Source organism: Protopterus annectens, chromosome 4.part1 (assembly GCF_019279795.1).
Source record: "Protopterus annectens isolate FY-2018-M chromosome 4.part1, PAN1.0, whole genome shotgun sequence".
NCBI classification, from domain to species: Eukaryota; Metazoa; Chordata; order Ceratodontiformes; family Protopteridae; genus Protopterus; species Protopterus annectens.
In genome coordinates, this window is record NC_056734.1 from 1,000,104,311 (window position 1) to 1,000,128,813 (window position 24,503).

The 24,503-nt window shown below is 36.5% G+C and overlaps 1 protein-coding gene across 7 annotated transcripts in view; it reads left to right on the top strand.

Moving 5' to 3' along the window:
• The window catches only part of RUBCN (rubicon autophagy regulator), a 2,564,006-nt gene that overhangs the window by 1,285,812 nt on the left and 1,253,691 nt on the right, over window positions 1-24,503 (top strand). For all 7 annotated transcript variants that reach the window (XM_044070705.1, XM_044070707.1, XM_044070708.1 and 4 more), the window contains one exon: window positions 10,302-10,403. In XM_044070705.1, the coding sequence (XP_043926640.1) occupies window positions 10,302-10,403 (102 nt within the window). The remainder of the gene's footprint in view (window positions 1-10,301; window positions 10,404-24,503) is intronic.

Sequence of the window (24,503 nt, forward strand, 5' to 3'; positions counted from 1 at the left end):
GTGAAACAATTTTAAATCAATAATAGTTTCTGTCAAGTCCGCTCCTCGCAGCTACAAATGAAAGGCCTTTAGCCAAAATGTTCACGAAGTAGTGAACAAAAGAGAATTGGGCTTTTACCTACCCATTTTGTCATGGTAAAACACTCTATAGAGATTGAGGACATGAACAAGAGGCTTTTAATTTCTGCTTTTACCCTGGACAGTCATGCTATAGCAAAATGCATTAACAAAAATTGGAATATAGTTTATACATATTCTAGCATATTAAACAAAATAGGGGAGAAATCACATTTTGTTTCTAGGAGAGACAAATGTTTAAAAAATACTTGGAAACAACAAAACAGGAAGAAGCACGTTATAAAAAATATAGTATGAAAAAAAGTGTTTTTTGCTCACATTGCTGTAAGATTTATGTGGTAATAATTTTACAGTAAGAAAGGTGACCTATCAAATCAGAGGACATTTCAATTGTAGCTCTACAAACATGGTGTAGTTAACCCAGTGTTTACAATGCCCCGCCTTTTATGTGGGAAAAACCTCTAGGATGTTAAAGAGACTCTATATATGAATATTGCTTAGATATTCGGAAAAACAAACGTACCAGTGCTCTTTACAAACATGTTATGGTTTGTGATGCACACAGCTTCGGCTTTTTAATGATTGAACACGTTAGGAAGGACATTTAGGAGTAGGATTATGGATGAACATTTGGATGCTTGTGAATTGAGGTGACGAATTGAGTTAAATGCCACAAGTTACCCTGGTTTAAATTAGACTGTTTTAATTAAGTCAATTTTAAAATTGAAGTATTTTGACAGTTTGTGATTTTTTTTTGTTCTTTTTGTCATGTGACTTTTATATCATGTGACCTCTTGGGTTATTTAAGCATTGTTTTAATGCATGATTTTAGTTCTGATGAAATTGTAAAAACATTAAGAATGAAAGTGCTCAACTTTGGAATAAAGCTTTGGCACGTTACACCTGGCTTTGAGTTGTCCTGTGCATCACAAAGGTTGTGTGTCATTTGAGGAATGAGCTATATATATAATGTTTGACTGACAATGATTGGATGGATTATAAATGGTATATAATGTTTGCAACTGGAATTATCAATATGGTTTGTGATGTAAAATCCTTGCAACTGGGATTGTGTCAATGCTTTGTTTTCATTTATGTGAATGTATGATTGCCTATGTCATAAGTGATAATTTAATAAAGATGTTCCTTGTTTAAAAAAAGAAAATAGGCTGTCATAGTGGGCAGGTGGGGTGGAGTGTAAAAGTGCACTGATTATGTTATATGTAGAATTAAGATAATTTCTCATTTATACAAGGGTGATTGTCTAGATGAATGCTTATGGTTAAGCTATAAACATGTGTTTTTGTAAGCAAGTAGGCTTGAAAAATAAGACAAAATATGAAAGCCATGAAAAATGTTAAGTTTCTTGTATCTGTAAATATATTCGCTTACTTTGTTTGGGCGGCGCAATGGTGCAGCGGTTAATGCTGTCGCCTCACAGCAAGAGGTTCTCCGGTTCGATTCTCGGCTGGGGTGCCTTCTGTGTGGAGTTTGCATGTTCTCCCTGCGTTCGCGTGGGTTTCCTCCGGGCACTCCGGTTTCCTCCCACATTCTAAAGACATGCTTCTGGAGCATTTCTCCCCAGGCCTTCGCTGAAAACAGGATCTGTGGAACCTAGTCGGACATTCCCGGTCAACAAATGTTAAATAATTAAATAAAAAATAAATAATAAATTAGCAAATGTTCGCAGTTGGAGTTAAGAAGTCTGCAGCTGAAGGCAGTTGTACATTCTGTTCTGATATAAAGTTTCAAAGATTCCTTCATGTATCTACAGAATTCTTAGCTATATGTTTTGTCATTGCTGACTACTTTTTCATGGAGAGAAGTTGTCTACAGTTGAAAGCAATACGTCTTGAGATTTGTTAGGATTCTGTGCTGAGGGAAATGCAAAATGTAAAGGTGCAGTGACAAACATTTCAGTGAAGTAGTAGTTTGGAATGATGGGATGTGAGTAAGAGATTGCATCTTACCTAGGAGCCTTAATACTTCAGTGCGTTTAAAAGGGAAGGAGCAAATTATAGAGACATAACAAAACAGTGCATGCAAAAGAGTATTCAGGAGGAGGACTGATGTTTAAGGTAAGGGAAGGCAAGAACTGAGCAATATATGCAGTGTTTGACTAATGATAGTTATAAAGAAAAAAGTATATATAATGTATGGAACATGTTAATAAGATTAGTTTTGTTTTCTGTTAATATATGATTGCCTATGTCCTAAGTGATAATTTAATAAAGAGTTTGTTTTAATGCATTTAATAGAACAGTGCACAGTTTGGTTTTATTTAAAGATAGCCATTGCTGTTTTTCTTGGGGCTAAAAGTTAATGCTATCTGTAAACATACAGGCTGTTTTTCACATTTGGGAGGAGTAGAGAAAGGAAAATAGACAGCAGCCATTGTAATTCAGGACACAGGCAGTAGCCTGTTTTTTAGCATGGGTAACCTTAATTTTAGGTTAGGTGATGCCTGTGGGTACAGCTGTTGAATTGGGGCAGTTCCTTTCTGGAGGGTTAAACTTCATTTTTTGAACATATGCATAGTTTTTTGTGTCTGTTGTAAGTTAATAGAGATGTTCTGAAATGTATTTAATTTTTTTTTTGTTTGAGGGTTTGCATTGAAACAAAAGTCTTGAAAATGTGATGTAGGTTCAGATGGAAATGAGAAGAAGTGACTGTTTAAAAGCTCAGCCTGTCAACCATTTAATATGTGCATGTAAGACAAAAGCTGAAAGTACACATTTAAAAAATGTCACGTATAATAGGTGGGAACAATATTTTTTTATCATAATGACTACATTTATTTATTTATTTTATCTTACAGTTGTTGACCAGGATAGTCCGACTGGATATATGTCCATTTTCAGTGGAGGCCCAGGGAGAAAAACTCCACATACCAAAAAAGAGACAGTACATACATCACTGAATGATAAACTCAGGCAGACGTGTTTAGAAAAATAAAGACAAAGAATATAGGCAGATGTCAATATACACAATGTGCAGACTTACATCTGATTGGCAAAGACGTATCAGAAAATGTGAACATAGAATACAATCAGATCTCATAATTCACAATGCTGAGGCATAGATACTTGGCTAAACAGCAGGTTGGGTAGCAAGACATGTATTAGTGAAGTTGTTAGGTTTAGAACAAGAGCACAGCCAATGAGATGTGAGGTATTTTTTGAGTTCTCTTTTAAATAGGGGTAGTGAGGTTTCCTTGGTAATGGTAGTAGGGAGTAGATTCCAGATTTTACCGGTTGAGTTGGCAAATATAGCATCGCCTGCAGAGTTGTTGGATTTTTGGGTCAGTATTATTAGTTTATCAGCTGAGCATAATGGCCTGGTAGCACTATGAGGGGTGAGAATATTTTTGAGGACAAGGGTGTTATCAGGTTGATGGAGTGTTTTATGTGCTACTATAAGCTGGTTGAACTCTAGAAGGGTAGGATACTCTAGCCATCCCAGTGCTTTGAGGTTATGGTAATGGTGGGTCCTAAAAGCCATGCCAGTAGCGAATCTGGCTATATGATTGTAACATCCTGATAATTTGTTGAGATCGGTTTTGCTTAGGTTGGTGAGTACAGGGGAGGCATACATAAGGGTAGAGAGGAGGTGTGATCTTGCAATAGCTACCCTAGCTAGGGGGGTGAGGAAAGGTTTGGCTCTGTACAGGGAGCCAAGTTTTTTGTTGACGGACTTAATAGTGTGATTGACATGTTTATCAAATTTAAGGTTGTTGCCTATTATTACACCTAGAAGCTTTGTATGGTCATCAGGGGAGATAATGGTGTCATTGCTAGATCTGATGTTGAAGGAAGGAGGAGAAATTCTAGGGTTAGGGGAGAAAAGTAGTAGCTTGGTTTTGTTAGGCTTTAGAAGCAGGTGGCGATTAACTAGCCATGTTTCTACTGTGCTGAAAGTGGTCTGGGTGAGGTTTAGAAGTTGTGTAGGAGAGGAGGTGGAGCATATTAGGGTTGAGTCATCTGCATATTGGATGCAGGTGGCTCCAGGGATGGTGGTGTGCAGATCATTGATAAAGATAGAGAAAAGAAGGGGACCTAGTATGGACCCTTGTGGGACACCTAGGGTTAGAGGAAGTTGGGATGACAGCTTGCTCTGCCATAAGACAGCCTGCTGTCTACCGTTTAGGTAGGAGTGAAAGGTAGGAGCTAAAGTTAAATGCCAAAAAATGCATAGTCATACCCTTCGGGAAAAACAAGGTTACCCCTTAGCCCCAAAAATAGGGCAATCACTGAAGTACAGAAGAAGTTATCAGGAGGACGGGGACCCAGTTGATAGTAGTCTGTCATTTTGACACCCATGTAGCTAAAGTAGTTAGGAAGAGACCTTCATTGCCCACCTTATCATGAAGGGATTCTCATCTAGATCAAGGGAGGGTCATAGTCTCCTATACTCATCTCTCATCAGACCAATGATTGTACAATGCCCCCCATTGAATGTATCTGACCGCAGCAGCTGGAGGGCCACAAAGTTCCTCACCAAAAGGATAAAGGGTCTCAAACATCTGTCCTATGCTGCCGACTGAAAGAACTCACCTTGCCCTAACATACAAGGCAAACCCAGACCCAGATGATTTGATGAATAATGTCAAAAAAAAAAATCTAGAAGAGTAAGAGCCACGGCGGGAGAGACTTAAACCGACACGGCTATTAATAGGGGCGTGCTGAGGGATAGATTCATCACCCAAAGACTCCTATGCTGTGGAATAAAATCGGTATATATGAGGCAGAGCACCTCGCTGGCCTTGTTCAAGAGAAATCTTGACCAATGGATGGGGATCGCAGATATACCCCAGGGATTACCTCAGTGTATAGTTCCCCATACTAAAGGGGTGGCGTAAGCCACAAAACTATGGGCTAGGCTTGTAAATGCCCTCGGGCAGATAGCCTAGTATGAACCTATGAACCTATTGTGTTGCGTGTTGGTCTAAACCGATGGTTTGCAGGGTATTGAGCAGTAGCTGATGGTTGACCATATTGAAAGCTTTTGAGAGATCTAGGATGAGTGCTGAAGATAGTTTGTTGTTGTTCTGATGAAGATTGATGACATTAGAGAAAGATAGAAGAGCCGTGGTGGTACTGTGGAATGGCCTAAAGCCGTGCTGAGAGTTGGCGAGCTTTCCGTTTTGAATAAGAAAGTGCATGATTTGTTTGTGTATGCACCTTTCTATGATTTTAGCTAGTAGTGAAAGAATGGCTATAGGTCTAAAGTTAAATAATTCTGTGGAACTCCCTCCTTTATGGAGAGGTATAACATGTGAATTTTTTCATATTACAGGGATGGATCCTTCTGAGATGGATCTGTTGATCAGAATAGAAATGGGAAGTGCTATGGCATCAGCTGCTTTTTAAAGATATTCAGCTGGGAGGTGGTCAGCAGCTAGTGTAGTACGTTTTAGCTTTTTGAGTAAGGTCCAGATCAGGTTGGTAGGTATGGTTTGAAAGGTAAAGGTGGGTTGGGTGCTGGGTGAATCAGGGCTAGATTTGCCAGAGCTTTTGTTTGTGTCCGATGGAGTGAGATGGGTAGCTAGAGACTGGATAGTTTCAGTAAAGAAGGAGTTGAAGCTGTTTGCAATTTCTACGGGGGATTTATCAAGCGCAGCTGATGGGGTAGGAGTGGCGGAATGGCCTGGGTGGAGAAGATTGTTAATACTAGCCCAGAACTTTTGAGGTTTTAGCTGATAATATTGTTGTAGGAGGGTGTAGTGATTTTTTTTTTGTCTAGAATGACAGATCCTTTAGTCTGGTTCCTTAGCTGACAGTATCTTACTTGGTCCATAGGGGCTTTGGTAACATGCCACCTGGCCCAGGCGTTGTTTCTTAGTTTAATTTTGGTTTTTGTTTCTTTAGATAGCCACGGTGCAACCGTGGCTTTTACACGGATGGTACGGGTAGGAGCATGGTGGTTAAGGATAGCCAGAAATCTGGTATTGAAGTACTCGGCTGCTTCTTGTAATAGGAGTCGTTTCAAGACATTCCAATTCCATGCTTTGAGTTCATTTTGGAAGTTGTTAAGGTACATTATCCATATCGTCTTGGAGTCTAATAGTCTTACCAATATAGATATAAAAGGAGTACTGAATTATATCAAGAAATACTGAGTGCAAATAGCAATGCTGTAGGAGACACACATGGAAATAAATGAGCATGCAAATTTGACAAAGGAAGTATATCAAGATGGGTATTTAGCAGAATATCAGAAACAAAGGAGGAGTAGTAATACTGATTGCTAGAGGGACATCAGTAGTGACAGAATGGGGGGGGCAACAACAATAATGGTAGATTTGTGGTAGTAAGGGGTTATTGGCAAGGGAGGAGGGCTGCACTGGCTTGTATTTGTATTCCACCCAAAACTGATATGGAGCTTAAGAAAAATTTGGAAGAAGTTATCCACTTTCAGCAGGAGTTTTACTTATAGGTGGGGACTGGAACTTGATTTGCAACAGTGAAGCTATATGATGCAGCCCTAGTAAGCAAAATGTAACAAAAAGGGGTTGATTTATGAAGAATTTTATGAAAATATTTAGTATGGAAGCTGTGAATTCAGTAGTAGGATCTATGACAGAATTTTCATATTATTCACCAAGGTACAATAACTGAACTTGACTAGATAGAAATTATATTTCTCAGGAATCTGTGCATTTTACTGTAAGCTTCAACACACATCCAATAACTGTATCGGGTTATTCATCAATAAAAACTAAGGTAAAAACACAGGTATTGAAGTAAAAAATAGAATGTCACTTTCCCACCTGTTAAAAAGAGAGGAATTTAAGTAATGGGTAGTGGAAATTATTAAGAGTTATTAGAGAAGGTAGAAATTTCTTCAGAAAGGATAGCTAGTCAGTGGGATAAAATGAAAATGGAGTGTAAATCTAGGATAGAAATAAAAGATTGAGATATTGTTAAGAAGTAATAAAAATTACTTAGGCTGACAAAGTTTAAAGTGCTGCAGAATAAGGGTAATCTCACAGAACAAGTAGAGGCACAGCTGCAGAGTGCTAAAGAGAAAATAAGGGAGTGTTTGGATAATATGCATAAGTTTAGAAAGATTGCTTTGAAAACTCCAGAGCATGAACACATTTAGCACAATGACGTAGGCAACAGAAAGCAGAAAGGGTTGTCACCAAAGTTAGGGAGTCTGTAAGAAGGAAAAAAATAACCAGAACTCGTAGCGGTATTAAAGATATTTCAATAGTTTTATGAAAATTTGTATAAAGCAGATAAATATGGAATATTTATAGAAGACTTAGTGATGGTGAAGTTGGAAGTAGATGAGGCCCAACAACTAACAGTTAAGATTGGGGGGGGGGGTTATGAGCTAAAATGGTGCTGGAAAGTTTCCAGGAACAGATTGTATTCCTGCTGAAGTTTGGAAATTAGGAAGAAGAAAGTTATAAAGATGTGGAAGATTTTTTTTTACCAATATTTTAAAAGGAGGGGAAGCACTAACATCTTGGAAGAAAGCTGTTCTGGTTGTATTATCTAAAAATGGAAAAGATTAATCAGGCCCAACTTTATATAGACCTGTTTAGATTTTAAGGCATGATTACAAAGTTTTTATGCCTCTGTAAGTTGAAAAAAATGGCAAAGGTGTTGCCAAAATGGATAGATAGGGGAACAGTGTGGTTTTCTGTTGGGGATGCAAACATTTGATAACCTTGATAGAGCAAAGATTAACAAGAGGGAAGTAAAATGCAAGAAAATACCACTGTTGTTGGTGGGTCTTGATGCAGAGAAAGCACTCAACAGAGTAACCTGGGATTTTATGAGCAGGGTAGTAGAAGCATTTGCATTCCCTAATACAATAATAATGTTAATTTTGAGAATATATGTGAAGAATCAGAGGCAAGAGTTAAAGTTGGAGAACTCTTGTCTGATAAGTTGTGTTTGATCAGAGGTACAGGCAGGGATGTCCTCTTTCCCCTATGCTTTATATTTAGAGCCATTAGCAAAGAAAATAAGAGGCTCAGAAATTCAAGGATATAATTGGTGTGGTAGTCAAGGAAAGATGGCTTTATTAGCAGATGTATTTTGTACTTGAAGTATCCAGAAAAGAACATCTCAGAATTGTGGTACTTCCTGAGACAGTTTCAGGTCATTTCAGGATATAAAATTAATGAAGATAAAACAAAGGCTATAGCCATAAAGTATATATCCAGACACAGATTGGTTCAGCGATACCCATATTTATGGGGACACAATAAGATGAAATATTTAAGAGCATGGATTAAAAAGGATTCTGTTATGGCAGCTAAGGATATGTGGAAAAAGACTAAACAAAGGGCAATGCAAAAACTGAGAAACTTGAAGCTCTTGTTTATGGATTTTGATAAAATACAAGCAATGAAAATGTTTTTTGTCCCTTTAGTTTTATGTACAGATCAGACATTTTTTTATTACCAGAGGAGAAGTGGAAAATAGAGTTGAAGGAATTTATTTTTAGGAGGAAGAGGGCAAGAGTTAAGTGGGATAAGTTGATCTTCCCAAAAAACAAGGTGGTGTAGGATTGCTTGATTTGAAGGGATATTTTAGAGCTACACAGTTAATGTAAGTAGAGGGTTATAATTCAGTGTAAAGGGGATGATGGTGATAAAGTGGGGAAGGTTAAGGAAATAAGGAGAGATTGGGTTTTTGGATGCAAATCCTTTGTGAATAATAATATTCTGTATGGTTATTATTCTCCTTAAGTAGCAAAAATTATTTTAAGAACTAAACCAAGATGAGAATGGAGAAATGAAATTGTACCAATAGGAATAACTACAAGTAGTGGTACAGAAAATAAGAGGGGGCTGGAATTTACTGGAGAAAACTGGCAAAAGGAACTAAAGTAATGGGAGCAAATAACTAGAGGGAAATGCAGTAGAGTGGGATGAGACCAAGAAGTTGTTAGGACTGCAGTCTGTCTTCCTACCAGGGATTGATTTCAAAGTATAGGCAAAGAGAAAGGGGTAGGGATCCTAAGTGAAAGACCTGCTGTGGTAGAGTTTTTTAGTTGAATAAAAAAACATAAGCTTCTGTTAAAAATGGATCATCAGTAGGGCATACAAAATTTTGCATAACTATAAGAATCAATCAGAGGATGTTAGAAAAGATTGGGAAGAGAGACTGGAAAAGCAGTTTAGAAGGGAACGATGGGAGGACATAAGTATGGTTCCCAAGTGTGCCACAAAATCCAGATGGCTAGGATTGTAGCTTTGAAGTGTTGCATAGGTAATTTTTATACCTCAAGCAGACTTCAAATAAAATTTCCTCCGGTAAATAGCAAATGTTGAATGTATAGTGAGAAAGAAAGAGGTGACTGGGAACATGTTTTGAGAGTGTAATGAGTTGCCAGATTAAAAAAAGTCACTAAAAGAGTACTCTGCCAAATTTTTTTGGGGAGCAAATGGTTGTAGCTAAGGAAATGATTCTTTTGAGCTGAGACTTGGGGTCTGAATTGCCTACTGGTAGGAAGACCTTGTTACATATAATTCTGTTGGCTGCCATAAATACAATTATTAAAAATGGAAATTAGAGTCTAAACCAACTATTGTGCAGTATTGAGCATTATAAAAGAGTGAAAAGAACTAGAAGAATCTTTAGAAAAGGGAAGGAACAGTTTGTATAGAAATAGATGGAAATTGTGAGAACAATACTTGCTGAATAATGTTCAGAAGAGTAGGTGAGTTTTAGTGGAAAGTAGGAATTGAGCTAATTAAGTGATGATGGGCTGATTGTTATAAAAAAAGAAAACTTGCAATGTATCTAAATGGAAAAAGTGTTAATATGTGTTTTTCCTATGTCTTTATTGAAAATTTGATAAAGGTGTGTAAAAAATAATCATTTACTGTTGCCAGGGATGTAATTGTGTCCCTGGCAAAGATTTACGTCATTGTAGGTTGTTAGAATTGATACATTTTCCATATATAGCTTTGGTGTCATTACACTGCAAAACATATATGAATTCATACAATTTTAGTGGAATTAATCGGTTTAGAAAAAAAGTATTTATTATTAAGATAAATGATCTTCACTGTTGTTTAATAAACAATTTAAGGAAAGAACAAATGAATAGCATTGAATGTGCTGTAGTTTACTTGCCAAGTTGTAATTTGTGAAACTAAATTGCTGTTAACATATTGTCTTTGTTTTGTGTGATTTGCTCTCTCTGATATGCATTACAGACATTCTTGCCTTCAGACTTTTTTTTTTATCTTTTTAAAGATTTTACAGCAACAGATAGCGGATCACAGCTGAGCTCTCATGACTCCATTCAGTTGTCTGATTCAGGATCCACAGATGGAGTAGATGAATATGAACTGAAAGGTAAAGTTTTTGTCATTCTGCAGAAATTTGAGATGAAAACTGACCTAGAACTGTGTTTAATAATGGGAATCTGTTTTATCTTAAGTGGTAACTTGTTTAATCCTTTTTTAATCTCTCCAAATCTTTTGGGTTTCTAATACCATGATGGGAATGGACCCCATTCCTAAGTCAAAGTACGATTAAAGTCCATGAAATTAGTATTGTTTCAATCTTTGATGTCAGCCAAAAGTGCTCTTCACAGCACCAGCAGCATGCCCAGTAATGACTCCTTCTGCAATTCATATGGTGTTACATAGATTGGTAACATATTTAAATACAATTGTGGATTCTTTTTTATAAGACCTGTTGCTCCTACTACTATTGGAACTGTCTGGGTATCTTTCTTCCACATTGCTCTCGTTTCTGCCTACAGATCCTGATATTTTATGACTTTGTGTCTGTGCATGCAAGACACTGTAGTCACTGGGTGTGGCAATTTCAATAATCAATGCTTCTCTTGTCTTCTTTTCTTGGACCAGTATATCCGGTTTTCTAGCATCTATCTTTTGAACTGTTGTTAATGGGTGATCCCATGTGATATAAACTTCATCGTTTTCTATGACGCTTTGTGGCTCATGTTTGCAGTGTTTTTTAGCCACTTCAGTACCATAATGTTTTCACAATCCCCAGTGCAACAATCTTGCCACATTATTATGCCTTTAAGTATACAGTCCTTCTGCCATTAGTATGTCGCAACTAGCAACAAGATGTGCAACTGTTTCCAATTCGGTTTTACAAAACCTACATTTGTCTGTTTCTCCCACAAGTTCAATCGACTTTGTAAATGTGTACATAGCCCACTATTTTGTGCTGCCAATATTAACCTTTTATCTCTTGATTTGAATTTGCCTCTCCTTAACCATTCCTACGTTCATTCCTGATCAACATGAGGCTCTTCCATAAGTTTTCTTTACTTGCAACTATATTTATGTTTTTTCCATATTTCTTACCTTCTCATCTGGTCCTTCACCGTATACTCTTTCTTTTATTTTTTGGCACATTCAGTTGCTGCCTGATTTTTATCTACTTTGGTTTGATTTCCATTCCTGCTTGATGCTGATATGTTTCTGCTAAATTAAGTAGAGAAGTCATCTTAGATCTATTCTCCTCATGTTTCAAAACTTTCACTACATTTGAGTCTTGTGATGTCAGCAGATGTGTGGAGTTCCACAATTGCAGATCTATACATGTAATCAATTTCAAGGAGGCCTATCCCTCCTTCGGATCAGGGAATATATAATCTTGGTATACACTGATTTCTATAAATCATTTGGTGGGTATGAAGCATCTTATTTTCCTATCTAATCTGTCCAACACATTTTGGGGCCAGTCAATCACTCCAAAACTGTAAGGATAGGAGCAAATTGGTTTATAGTTTAAATTTTGTTTTTAGATGTCAGTGCTGTTTTCAGGATTAATTCAAGTCTTCAGAAGTATTCCTTACCAAGTTTTATTTTAATTTTTTGTGGTTTTATTGTTGATCCTTCATCACTTCCCAAATATTTATGCACTCCTTCTTGCTCAAGTTCTTTTATATCATATTCTTGTCCCAAACTGATGTTTTCCTGGCGTTGCAGTTTTCCTGCTTTACAGGTTGCTTTTCACATTTATCAAGACCAAATGACATTTTTATATAATCTTAAAAAGTTTTGACAACTTGTAGTTGTGCTTTCACTTCCTCATCTGATGAGCTATACAGTTTTAGATCATCAACAAAGAGAAGATGGGAAGTCTTTACACTTTGTTGTTTTCTAATGGAGCCAAATTATAGCCATAGCCTAAGCTGTTAAGTAAACAGCTTAATGGGTTAAGGGCAAGGCAGAATAACAGCAGTGATAGAGAGTCACCCTGGAATATCTCTCTTTGAATTTTTATCCCTGAGATGATAATTTGTCCTTTATCATGGCTTAATTGCAAAGTGGTCTGCTACTGTTTCATGGTCAGTGTAGGGTGTATCTTATAATATAACATATTTTTAAGCACTCTTTTATCAGATGCTTTTTTGTAGTCCATCCATGCCATACTTAGATTCTTCCCTTTTTTACAGTTCTGTACAATGACATTATTTAACAACAAATGATCCTTTGTTCCGTATGACTTTCTTTTATTGCCCTTTTGTTCTACTGCCATAATTGAGTTTTCTTCTAAATGACTATAAACTCTTGAGGCAAGTTATTGGTCTATAATTTTTGGGGTAGCCTCTTAAGTAGGAGCATTGTTTTTCCTGTTGTTAACCAGGTTGGTGTCTGTTCGGGGTGCGCATATAAATAGTTCTTACTCATGGCTCAGTCTTCATGTAAAGATGTTAATACTTTCAGCCAAAAGTTAGGTACTGCATCTGGGCTTGGGGATTTCCAATTAGAGGCTTTTTTAACTTTATTTCAATCTCTCTGGCTGGTAGTTCATCCCATTTCATATCCTGTACCTTTAACCCTCTTATTTCTTTTACTTCTTCTGTCGATTTAGCATCTTTGTTGTGTTCCACAGGATCTTCATAGATACTTCTCCAAAATGTATCTATTTCTTCCTTTTTGGTGTTCTTTCAGTACCTTACCTTATTTCCCAATTCTCTGTAAAACTTTTTTTGGGTCATTAATAAATTGCTTATTTTGTACTTTTCTTTATGTTTATCTTCGTATCTTCTAAGTTTTTCCACCTGTGCTGAAATATTTAGTTTATTTGCGACAGTGCATGATAGATCCTAGTCTGTACTAATACTGTCCATTAAAAGTATCAGGAAGAAGCGGAAGGGTAAATCAAGAATCAGACACTAAATTTTAAATGTTGTAAGCTCTTTCATCCGTATCTATTAAAATGAGCTTCTTCAGATGGGCTTACTAGTACTTGTATTACTAGTTTTTTGTGGGTTTTTTGGCTAATACTCTGCATTGGTTTTATCACATCTATGTTTCTTAGTATTTTTGTTGATCTGTTCCCTCTTCTATAGTCTTCTAGCAGTGACACTTCTTGTATTAGCTGCTTTATAGTTTTCTCTATTCGATATTTCCATGATGGTATTCGAGTTCTCCCCTTCCTTTCCCTCGCTACCCTGTGTTCTTGTGGTAAAACTTTATCAGTTATTAATTTAGCAGCACAGTAATATATCCTTTTTATTTCTGTTGTATCGCATGGATCTGTATGAACAGTCCTAATTACTGTTTTCATTTGTTTTATCAGTCTTTTAACCTTTTTGGTTTTATTAACCATCTGCAGTCTATTTCTTTCATTGATCTTTATATACCTGTCTTTGTCTATTCAATCAAGCAACTCTTCTCTTAGCTCATGTTCTTCCAAACTGAGGGCACATCCCTTGTTTTCCAATTCCTGTGGGCATTCTATGGAAGGTTGTATAACATCTTCCTGTGGCACATTCTCTTCAGTTTCATCCTGCGCCATCCGTAACTCTGTCATATGGGAACTCACTGACCTATCACTCCTCAACATTAACTGCATCAGAGTTTCCACGGTTTCCTATTCCTTCCCTTTCTGTCTAGCTTCATGTGAACATTTATACTAGTTTCCTGTGGAAGGCTCCAAATTCTCTTCATATAGCACCTGACCAATTGCTTCCTGTTCCACTGGTTTTCCCTTAATTTGGATAGCCTTTACTGTATCCTGTTGTGGTGCTTTCTGAATTAGATTTTCTACACTGAATCTTTCACTTCGCAGGTACTCCATAACCTCAGTTTCTATTTCTTTAACTTCTCCATTACTAATCTCCTTTTCTTTTCCATATCCGGATTCCTTTGCCTGTATTTCTCTTCAAATATCTTTGGTGTGGCTCTTTTTATATTGGTTAGTTTTGCTTTCTCCTTTTCATAAATGTTACACCATATTAAATATTTTTCTTTTCCATGTCCATATTTCTTCTTCAGATGTTTCCTAATCTTCCTGTTTCTCCCTGCTTTGGGGACTCATTCCATCCTGCTGTGATGTAACCTGTGTTAGACCTTCTACACCAAATCCTTCACTTTGTAGGCACTCCATAACTTCAACTTCTATTTTTTAACTTCTGCTTTACTAATCTTCTTTTCTACATTCCATCTTTTGTGATATTATTTTTTTTTATTGTGAAATTTTCCATATCCAGATGCCATTGCCTGTATTTCTCTTCAAATATCTTTGGGGCTGCCTTCTTTACATTGATTAATTTGGCTTTCTCCTTTGCATAAATATTGCATCATATCAAATCTCTCTTTCTTTCCCATGTCCATATTTTTTTATACTTTTCAAATATCTCTTGGTTTTGTTGTTTATATTTTTACACTTCCTCAGTTGTTTCTTTTTCCAAACAGATCAAGGTTTCTTGATCTGTATACTGTTTTTCACAAATCTGTTGCATTAATGAACACAAATTTTCATTTGAAGCTTCTGACAATTTTTCTTGCAGAAGTATTTTTTTTCTTCTAATTTCTGTCTTAATCGGTTTTGTGTATCTTGTGTCTGGAAATTCTGGGCTTTTTGCATAGTAGTAACAATACATATTTTTTCTTATCCTCAATAGTCCACTTTATCTTCTTTATGTCTCTTCTTTAGCACAACAGTTTCTGTGGTTTTTGTGGACTGCTACTTCCTGTTGTGTAAGATTATTATTTTTTTTTACCATCCCAGACTGATAGACAGAGAAAACGCAATTTTCTTGACAATCAGAGCTAAGAACAATAAGGCCATTTTATGAGGATAGTCTGTGTTGCCGTAAGCTGACAAGAGCATTCAGAAACTGAGCCAGTTTTTCACCTTTCTAAAGTTTTCCACACTACTTAACATGACATATCATTTTTTAAGACCGTAAATCCTCAGTTGAAGTCCTTGTTATGTGTTAAATCTGCATTATCATGCAGATCCAAAATATAATTTGACAGAGTTCTCATTATTTCAACAGGCACTTCCGTGGTTATTTCTTCATTTATTTTATTTTGCATTTGTTGACCGGGAAAGTCTGACTGAGCTAAAATAGCCCTTTTTCAGTAGAGGCCCTGGGAGAAAAGCTCCAAAAATATTATACAGTACAATTAAAGTTAAAAATTGCCAATGCCAAATATACACAAAAATTACAGAAGCATATTCGAAGAAGCTAATTTCTGGTGTAAACAACATTTATTATGTATTTACAAATCATAATAGTATGCAGGAAATATGAGAAGAGATATAGACAAACAGTCATAAAGTAATATCTCAAAATAAAACAATTATTTGTTTTCAGGTGGCAGTTTAGAGGAGGTATTTAGAAAAGAGAAGAGTCTGACTAAAGGATAATAGATTCAAGTTAAGTAGGACTGATTGGCAAAGTAGGGAAGATAGAAAAGTAATTAACTATTGCTATTATGGTTATTACCTGACACTCAACTTTACATTGTTTTCAACCTCATAGTACAAGAATTTGGAGCAAAACTTAAAATAATGAGAGACAGATGCCCAAAATAAAACGGAATGCAATCCTTATATTTAGAAAGTTGCTAGAGTAATATATTTTGCATTAGTATGCATTTTCTGAAGGATATGAAATCTGAAAGTAAAATGTCTTGTCATTTTTAGTAACTGCAATCAACAGCAGCTTGACAGAAAACCACAGATCTTTTGAGGAACAAACCCAAAAATATGTGGCAAAATTGGAGACATTATTCAAAATTTTTTTTTTTTTTAATGTAGAGTGTTTTACTAAATGTGATTAATATGGTGCAGAAGAATACTGTGTCTTTAGCAGCTTCACAACCCAACTTCCCAGGCTTTAACTTGACTGTAAAGTTTCTGGTTTTCTTTCTCATCTGCATCCTATATTCAGGACACTTTGTGCCTTTACTTGCCTCTAGTTTCTTTGCAAATTCACCTTTCATCTTGCTTTTCTTTCACTTTCAAAGTCTCTTTTTCATTTAATTCACAAATCACTCTGAATCTTTCCTGTTTTTCTGAGGGGATCCCATTTCTTCTTGCTGATAACTGAGCCAGTTATATATGCTCCTTTTCTCTTTATACATTCCTCCATGACCTTTATCATTGTATAAAAACAGCAACTGAGTACTGAGCAGAAGTGAAAGTGAGGGTATCACAAAAAATAACAGTCCCAGTTATAAAATCCATGTAGTTTAATGCAGATAGGTTAAACGGATAAGCGCTTTCACTGTATCAGCTTCATCAGATCCATAATTAAACCCCCTTAACAGACAATATATATAGGAAAAACATAAAAACAATCAGCCTATCAAAAAAATCAATTCAACACAAATCTCTACTTAAAGCCATAGCATGCTACGAAAGGCTACAAAACTCAGCATGATACAAATAAATATATGTGCATGAAACAGCTTGAAACATCCTATAAAATATGTAGAGTAAGCTATCACATAAAATCTATATATAATAATCTAATGCACAAAAAATACATAAAGGCTTATTATAAGCATTGCCATATATATAAAACAACAAATTTATGCCAAACCTGGGATCAATATTCTCCTGTTAGCTCTTATGAATATTATTCAGTTACTCTCTTTACCTTCAATAAACATCCTATCATCACCTGCTCTCTGAGGACACAAACACACATAATATCCTGACATATAAAATTTATATATAGTATGCTAATACATAATTTTTTTTTTTACGTAGAGCTTATTGTAAGCAATGTTATGTGTATAAAAATACTAGATGGCTATAAAACCTAGAATCATTTCACATGTCTACGCTGCCTCAACCTAGGTTTAATGGACGCCCTTTCATTTAAACCTAGTCCCCTGTCAGCTCTTAGTAGTGTTATCCAGTCACTTTCTTTACCTTCAGTAAACGTCCTAACATCACCACCCCTCAAAGTTGGGGTGATGACTTCTAACACTCTAAAAAGAAATTCATGGTCATTGCCATATGTGGCTACATGCTTGGCTAGGGCATTGTGTAATGTGCCCTTCCTGATGTGATACTTGTGATACTTGTGCTCTCTCATCCTATCTCTAAGGGGGCGGTTGGTCTTACCCATGTAAAAAGAAGAACACAGCTGGCACACTGCTAAGTAAACCACATGAACAGTCATGCAATTAGCTTCCAGAGTGGTGTGAAAAACTCTTTTTAAATCCGGATGAAAAAACTCTACATTACTGTCTATGAAGGGGCAAAAATTGCAGTGGCCACAAGGTCTAGTACAACCGGCCTTCGTAGGACGTTTATCCAATCTTGGATAGCACAACATCCTTTTCAAGTTATTCTTGTTCCTAAAGAGGAAGCGTGGAGCTTCCCCCACTATCTGCTTTAGGTCATCATCAATCTGCAGGACAGACCAAAACTTACTTACAATCTCCTTAGTATCAGACTGATCTGATGAATAAATTGTTGAGAACTTAACACAAAGTTCAGTCTTTTCATCCCCAATGATACTGGGATTGATGGGTCCAAAATACAGCCTGGCTACTGTTGAACGTAAGCTATGTACCTCATCCAAATGCTGATTGACCTCATTCTCATTATAACCCCTTTCTACTAACCTCCTTTTCAGGTTGTCTAATTCATTGGCAAACCCTATGTCCATGGGGTTTAACCTAGAGGCCCTGATCGCCTGTCCTTTCATGATATTCCTGAATATGAACGGTGGATGCATACTCGTTCTCATGAGTAATGAATTACAGTGACAAGCCTTACGGTATACCCCTGTATTGATGATATCGTCAGATAACCTTTCCACAAATAAATCTAGGAACTCAATCTTATGCTCCGAGAAATGCATAGTAAACTTGAGGAAAGTGGTTAAATTGTTCATCATGTTATACATGGACTGCAATTGCGCTGGTGTCCCTTTCCATAAAACAGAAAGGTCATCGACAAAACGCCGATAGAACACTACATGTTCCCTAAACAGTGTTTCACAGAACAACACACGTTCCTCCCAATGGGCTAAGAATATGTTAGCATAGCTATTCGCACAAGGTGGCGTAGCCACACCGTCACATTGCCTATATATAACATCTCTGAACATGAATAAATTGTTTTCAAGAACCAGTTCTAAGAAATGTACAATCAAATCAATTTTAACATCCCTGTAACCACTATGTTCCCTTAGATATTCTAAAACATAAGTGAGTCCTAATCCATTTGGAATGACTGTGAAAAGGGACTGAACGTCAAACGTTACAAAAAGACAGTCCACTATATTTCCTTGTTGTTTAATGCATTCATAGAGGTCAACTAGGAACTGTTTAGAATCTCGTAATACAAAGGTATTATTATTCAAAACTTGCCTAAGGTGTTTTTCTATAAAGACAGATAAATGTTCAGTGACCCACGGCCAGAAACAATTGGTCTCATGGGTGGATCTTTGGGGTCTTTATGTATCTTAGGTAATCCATGTATAACAGGAATAACAGGTGTCTGGATATAGAGGTACTCATACAATTCCTTCCCAATCAAATTGCTCTTATAAATATCCAGTAGAGTGCAACCAACATACCTAATTATATCATTGACGACATCTGCTGTAATCACTTCATAGAATTTATCACTCAACATAATTTCCATGGTTGCATTGTAATGTGACATATCCATAACAACGACCCTACCACCCTTGTCAGCTGGTCTGATAATGATGGTAGAGTCATCCTGCAACTTCTTAAGGCTTAACCTCTCATTATGGGTAAGGTTATCAAACCTCATGGGTCTTTTCACCTTCCTGTTACTGTAATAACTATGGAGCTCATCCTCCGTAAGTTTTAAGAATGCCTCCACCAGAGGATGGTGTATAGGCACAAATTCACTGAGATTCCTAAATGTGAACTCTTTATTGTCTACTAATTCATTATTAGAACCCTTATACACATACTTCAACATCACGTTCCTACAGAACAATTTAACATCAGTAATGGTATCAGTCAGCCTACTCTGACCCTTTGGAATAAAGTTCAATCCTTTACTCAATAATCTAATGTCATCACTACCTAGAACCACACTAGATAAATTGTGGACTAATGCTTGTTCGTCCACATCTTTTTCAGGGTTTGGTGAGATAGAGGTTCCCCTGACGACTTCCTCTTCTGTCTGCCTCGACTCATGGAGCATGACCTCCATGGGCCCTTCTCCAGGTGTGTAAGCAGAGGAAAAGACAAATCAGGGCTTGCATTGTTACTTGGTTCTACTGGCTCTATCCTTACCTTTGGTCTGACCACAACCTCAGACTTCCCACATGATAATATAGGTTTGTCTTTGGTGACACACACCTCAGGGTATAAATTGGTGTCATGCTGCATACTAGGATGCATAATGTGTATAACGTCATTAGAATCATTATGATTATCTATAGAAATTTCATTAACAGATAGTTGTCCTCCATTCAAGGAGCCACCCACAACTTTATCTGAAGTATTACTCATACAAGCTTCAGACCCATAAGATTCTGTAGTAGCAACATTGTCACATATAGCCACAGTATCAACAACATTAGACTCCCAATGTCCTAATATCTGCATTAATGTTCTCAGTGTTGTTGTCCTTAATAACAGAGTCCTGTCCAAGTTTATGAAACTCTTGTCCTCTATTACTACGAGCAGTTAAAGGAGCAATAGTATTATTGTCATTCCTGGGCCACATGAACACCTGGCCCAGTTTAAAATCATTAATGTCCCTATTGGCCTTGTGCCGTTTCTGTTGTAATAATTTTCGTTCAAACGCTAGGACACTGTCAAGCACATTTTCAAAGAGTGGCTGTACCACTTTACAAGGAAATTCTCCAAAAAGCGACTGTTGTATCATATTAATGCTATCAGTTAATTTCGCTTCCTCTGGACGAAAGAAGTCTATGAGGAGCTGCAAGTATTTCCTGCTTACCTCGATGTTCAAACGTTGCCACTGCGCTAGCAAATCTGGATACTCACGCCCCTGGCTAGGCATCGTAAACACGCAAATCCCTCTAGGAATAATATTCCTGTCTGAACAGAACTGGAAATGTAGTCGTTGCGTTTGGAAACGCTTTAACTTCATAAAATCCTTCTCCATAGCGTTGAGCAGCCTGTATAGCTTCTTAGTGTTCACCGTCGCCTCTATAGCGTTGATTTTTTTGATAGGCTGAATGTTTTTATGTTTTTCCTATATATATTGTCTGTTAAGGGGGTTTAATTATGGATCTGATGAAGCTGATACAGTGAAAGCGCTTATCCGTTTAACCTATCTGCATTAAACTACGTGGATTTTATAGCTGGGACTGTTATTTTTTGTGATACCCTCACTTTCACTTCTGCTCAGTACTCAGTTGCTGTGTTTATTTAACATTTTTTGAGCAGGGGTGTTAACCTGTGAAGCAGCAATCTACTTGATTTTATCTTTATCATTGTATGCCATTTCACATTGATTTCTCCTTATTAACTCATATTCTATAATTTTTCTCATGTTTGGTTATATGACTTACTGTTGTAGGATTCCTTTGCTACCAGAACTAAGGTGGTACTTTGAGACAAGTTGCAAGTTCGACTTCAAACGAAAAACTTGTAAAGCGCAAAAAGTGGGCTGTGGTGACACAAAACACACAGTTTTACTCACAGTGCAAGTACAGGTAAGCTCTTTCGTCGGTTAGAATAATCCAACTTCTTCAGACCAAGAAATAAAACACACCTTAGCCTTATATATTGTCCATTAATGCTAAATTGACAAATTAGATTTGTTAATTACAGTTAATTAACTAATCATACTGTTCGCCTTAAAGTTGATACAGCCATTTAAATATTTTTCATAAAATATAATACTCTACATAAATATCCTCATAGGTACAAAAAATAATATACAAAATACATATAAAAACACATTTAACCTCATTTAAGCATTTAAAAACTATAAACATCATAATGAAACCCCATATTACCCAACTACTATTCCTATGGTGTTTGAAAGTGTACAAAGGAGAATGTATACCATTCTTAGACAAAGTTTAACTCTATATCCTCTTACCTCTATATGTTAGTTAAAAAGCACATAACTTATTTGAATATACTAACAACTAAGCCAATAAGCCATGAGATACATTTTATAGAAAAATATCTACATATATAAATAAATAAAAACATTAAAATCAAACTTTATCTAACTTGTGCGTTTAGTTTCAACAGGCATTTGATAGAAATCATTGAGACCTGGTAATACATATGCCGATGTGCGAACTAACCACATTAGTTCGCATTCTTCTAATCTCAATTCCCACGGCCGCCCTCTCATATCTCGTTCAACTTGCTGCAACACACTAAACTTAATGGAGAAGGATTTTTCTATAAAATGTATCTCATGGTTTATTGGCTTAGTTGTTAATATATTCAAATAAATTATGTGCTTTTTAAGTAACATATAGAGGTAGGAGGATATAGGGTTAAATTTTGTCTAATATTGGTATACATTCTCCTTTGTTCACTTTCAAACACTATAGGAATAGTAGTTGGGTAATATGGGGTTTCATTATGATGTTTATAGTTTTTAAATGCTTGAATGAGGTTAAATGTGTTTTTTATATGTATTTTGTATATTATTTTTTGTACCTATGAGGATGATGTTATTTATGTAGAGTATTATATTTTATGAAAAATATTTAAATGGTTGTATCAACTTTAAGGCAAACAGTATGATTAGTTAATTAATTGTAATTAACAAATTTAATTTGGAAATTTAGCATTAATGGACAATATATAAGGCTGAGGTGTGTTTTATTTCTTGGTCTGAAGAAGTTGGACTATTCTGACCGACGAAAGTGATTACCTGTACTTGTATTGTGAATAAAACTGTGTGTTTTGTGTCACCACAGCCCACCTTTTGTGCTTTATAAGTTGCAAGTTCATCAATTGCCTGGCAACAGGGCACAACCCCAGCATTGGCAGCCTGTTTATTCCATACCCGCACCCTTACTTCAGTCTTATGCTGCTTCCCCACTGATATTGTGAGTAATTCACATAATTTTCTTTAATTTATAACCACCACTTTCCCTCTTCACCGTCTTTTAAATACAGATCTTTCCCCCAGCTCTTCATTTCCAAGTATTCCTATTTGTTTCCAGGATTCATTCAAACATAATTTGTTTTTGTGTGAAATCTTCAGTTGAAAATTTGTGCTCTTGTTCATTTCATTGGAAGTCTAGACTTTACTCATCTAGGAAAGGAGCTACTGCAGTAGAGGATTCCTTATTCTAGGATACAGTGTCCCTGGAGTTGCAAAATTGTCTATGGTGGTGCAAATGTCCCCTCATAAATTCTCAACAAAAATCAATTGAGTAGAGTTCCATTTGCTTTTCCATTTAAAACTCATATTTGCCAACTACTTGTTGCCTACTTCACTGTGATTTATTTTAAGCAATTTCACTGGACTGACCACTTTTAACCAAATTTAACCTTGCTACCATTCCCAAAGATATCAGGGAAGTGTTTTTATCTGATCAGTTTCCACGTGTATGCCTTCAAAGTCCATTTACTGCTTATCTGCTTAGTAATGTTTATCTTGCCAGAATTTTGTTTGTTGGGAACAGTTCTTTTTTCCAGTGAGAACAGGGAACTGCTGATGTTCTAAGTGTTTTGCTTGTAATTTTTTCCTGATTAGCTGTGACTTTTAAATTCTGCAGTATAGCAAATTGTGCTGTTCTGTTTAGCTGGCCTGCTGTGTGCTGTATTTCTATGTGACATACTGCTACGGGAATTAATAGTTTTTAGTGGATTTGAACTTACTACTAGTCCCAAAGATGTAAAGGAAGTATTTTTATTTAATCCAATCCCATCAGTGTGAATTTAAATTACATGTACTGTTAATCTTTCATTAGTGCTTATTTTACCACAGTATTTTGTTTGTAGCACCTTTTGCCTTTCTTTTTTCTAGTGGTTACAGGGTAAGTGACCTACTCCAATGTAAGAATTTTCTATAAAACAGGCTTAGACTGTAGTAAGTCACTTGCATCCAGAGCAAGTCTTTTAGGATTGGGCTCTATCAGTCTAAGAACAGGCAATTTCATTAAAATAATATCACAGTATAGATTTTCTTAAGCCATCATGGGTTTGAAAGCAAACAGGTTAAACTGCTTTTAATTTATTTAAACTATATCCCATTGCTCGCCTCACAGCAAGAGGTTCTCTGGTTCGATTCTCAGCTGGGGTGCCTTCTGTGCGGAGTCTGCATGTCCTCCTTGTGGTCGCGTGGGTTTCCTCCGTGTGCTCCAGTTTCCTCCTACATCCCAAAGACATGCAGTAGTTGGATTGGACACACTAAGTTGGCCCTAGATGTGTGTGTGTGCGTGTGTGTGCCTTCTGTGGAAGGTTGGGCACCTGGCTGGCAACTCAACACCGTAAAACTCCACTGCCAATCATGAGCGGACAGATGATACACTGTGGTGACCCCTAACCGGGAAAAGGCCAAAAGAAGAAGAAATGGGCTACTACTACCTTCTACAACAAGGAGGGCCATCCTCCCCCTGGGTCTGGCCCCACTGTAGTACTGTTTCTGTTTTTTGAGGATTCTGCGCCTGCCAGGATTGGGCACTTTTTCATCCTGGGTCTTGTGAACCCAGCTTTCTTTTTATCTTTTTATTCCAGAATAGAGTACTTGGTGCAGTTGAAGAGCCTTAAACACAGAGTGTGAATTATGACAATTTGTTAAAGTTCTTTTATTTAACATCCTGAAGACAAAGATGATGCATTTTAACTAGGTTCATCAACATATGTGGCCAACATCGGGCAGATGCATTTAGTAGGGCTTAAAGATTACTTACTTCATGTGATTTTGCTTTTTTGAACACAACTTATAATATTATTACTTAAGACATAGGTAAACCTACATTAAAGAAAGCAAACCAAATTAACATTTTTTCATTTGCATACATTATACATATATTTTCTTTATAATTATCTTCAGTCCAGTATTACATAAATTGTTTAATTCTTGCCTTCCCTTAAACCTCAGTCCTTCTCCTCCTGACCATTATTCTGCATGTATTGTTCACCCAATTTCCATTTATTTTTATGTAATTTGTTCCTTCCCTTTTCTAAAGATCCCACTTCGGTTCTTTTATCTCTTTTATAATATTCAGTACTTCAGTTATAATTGGTTTGGATTTTGATTTCCATTTTCTAG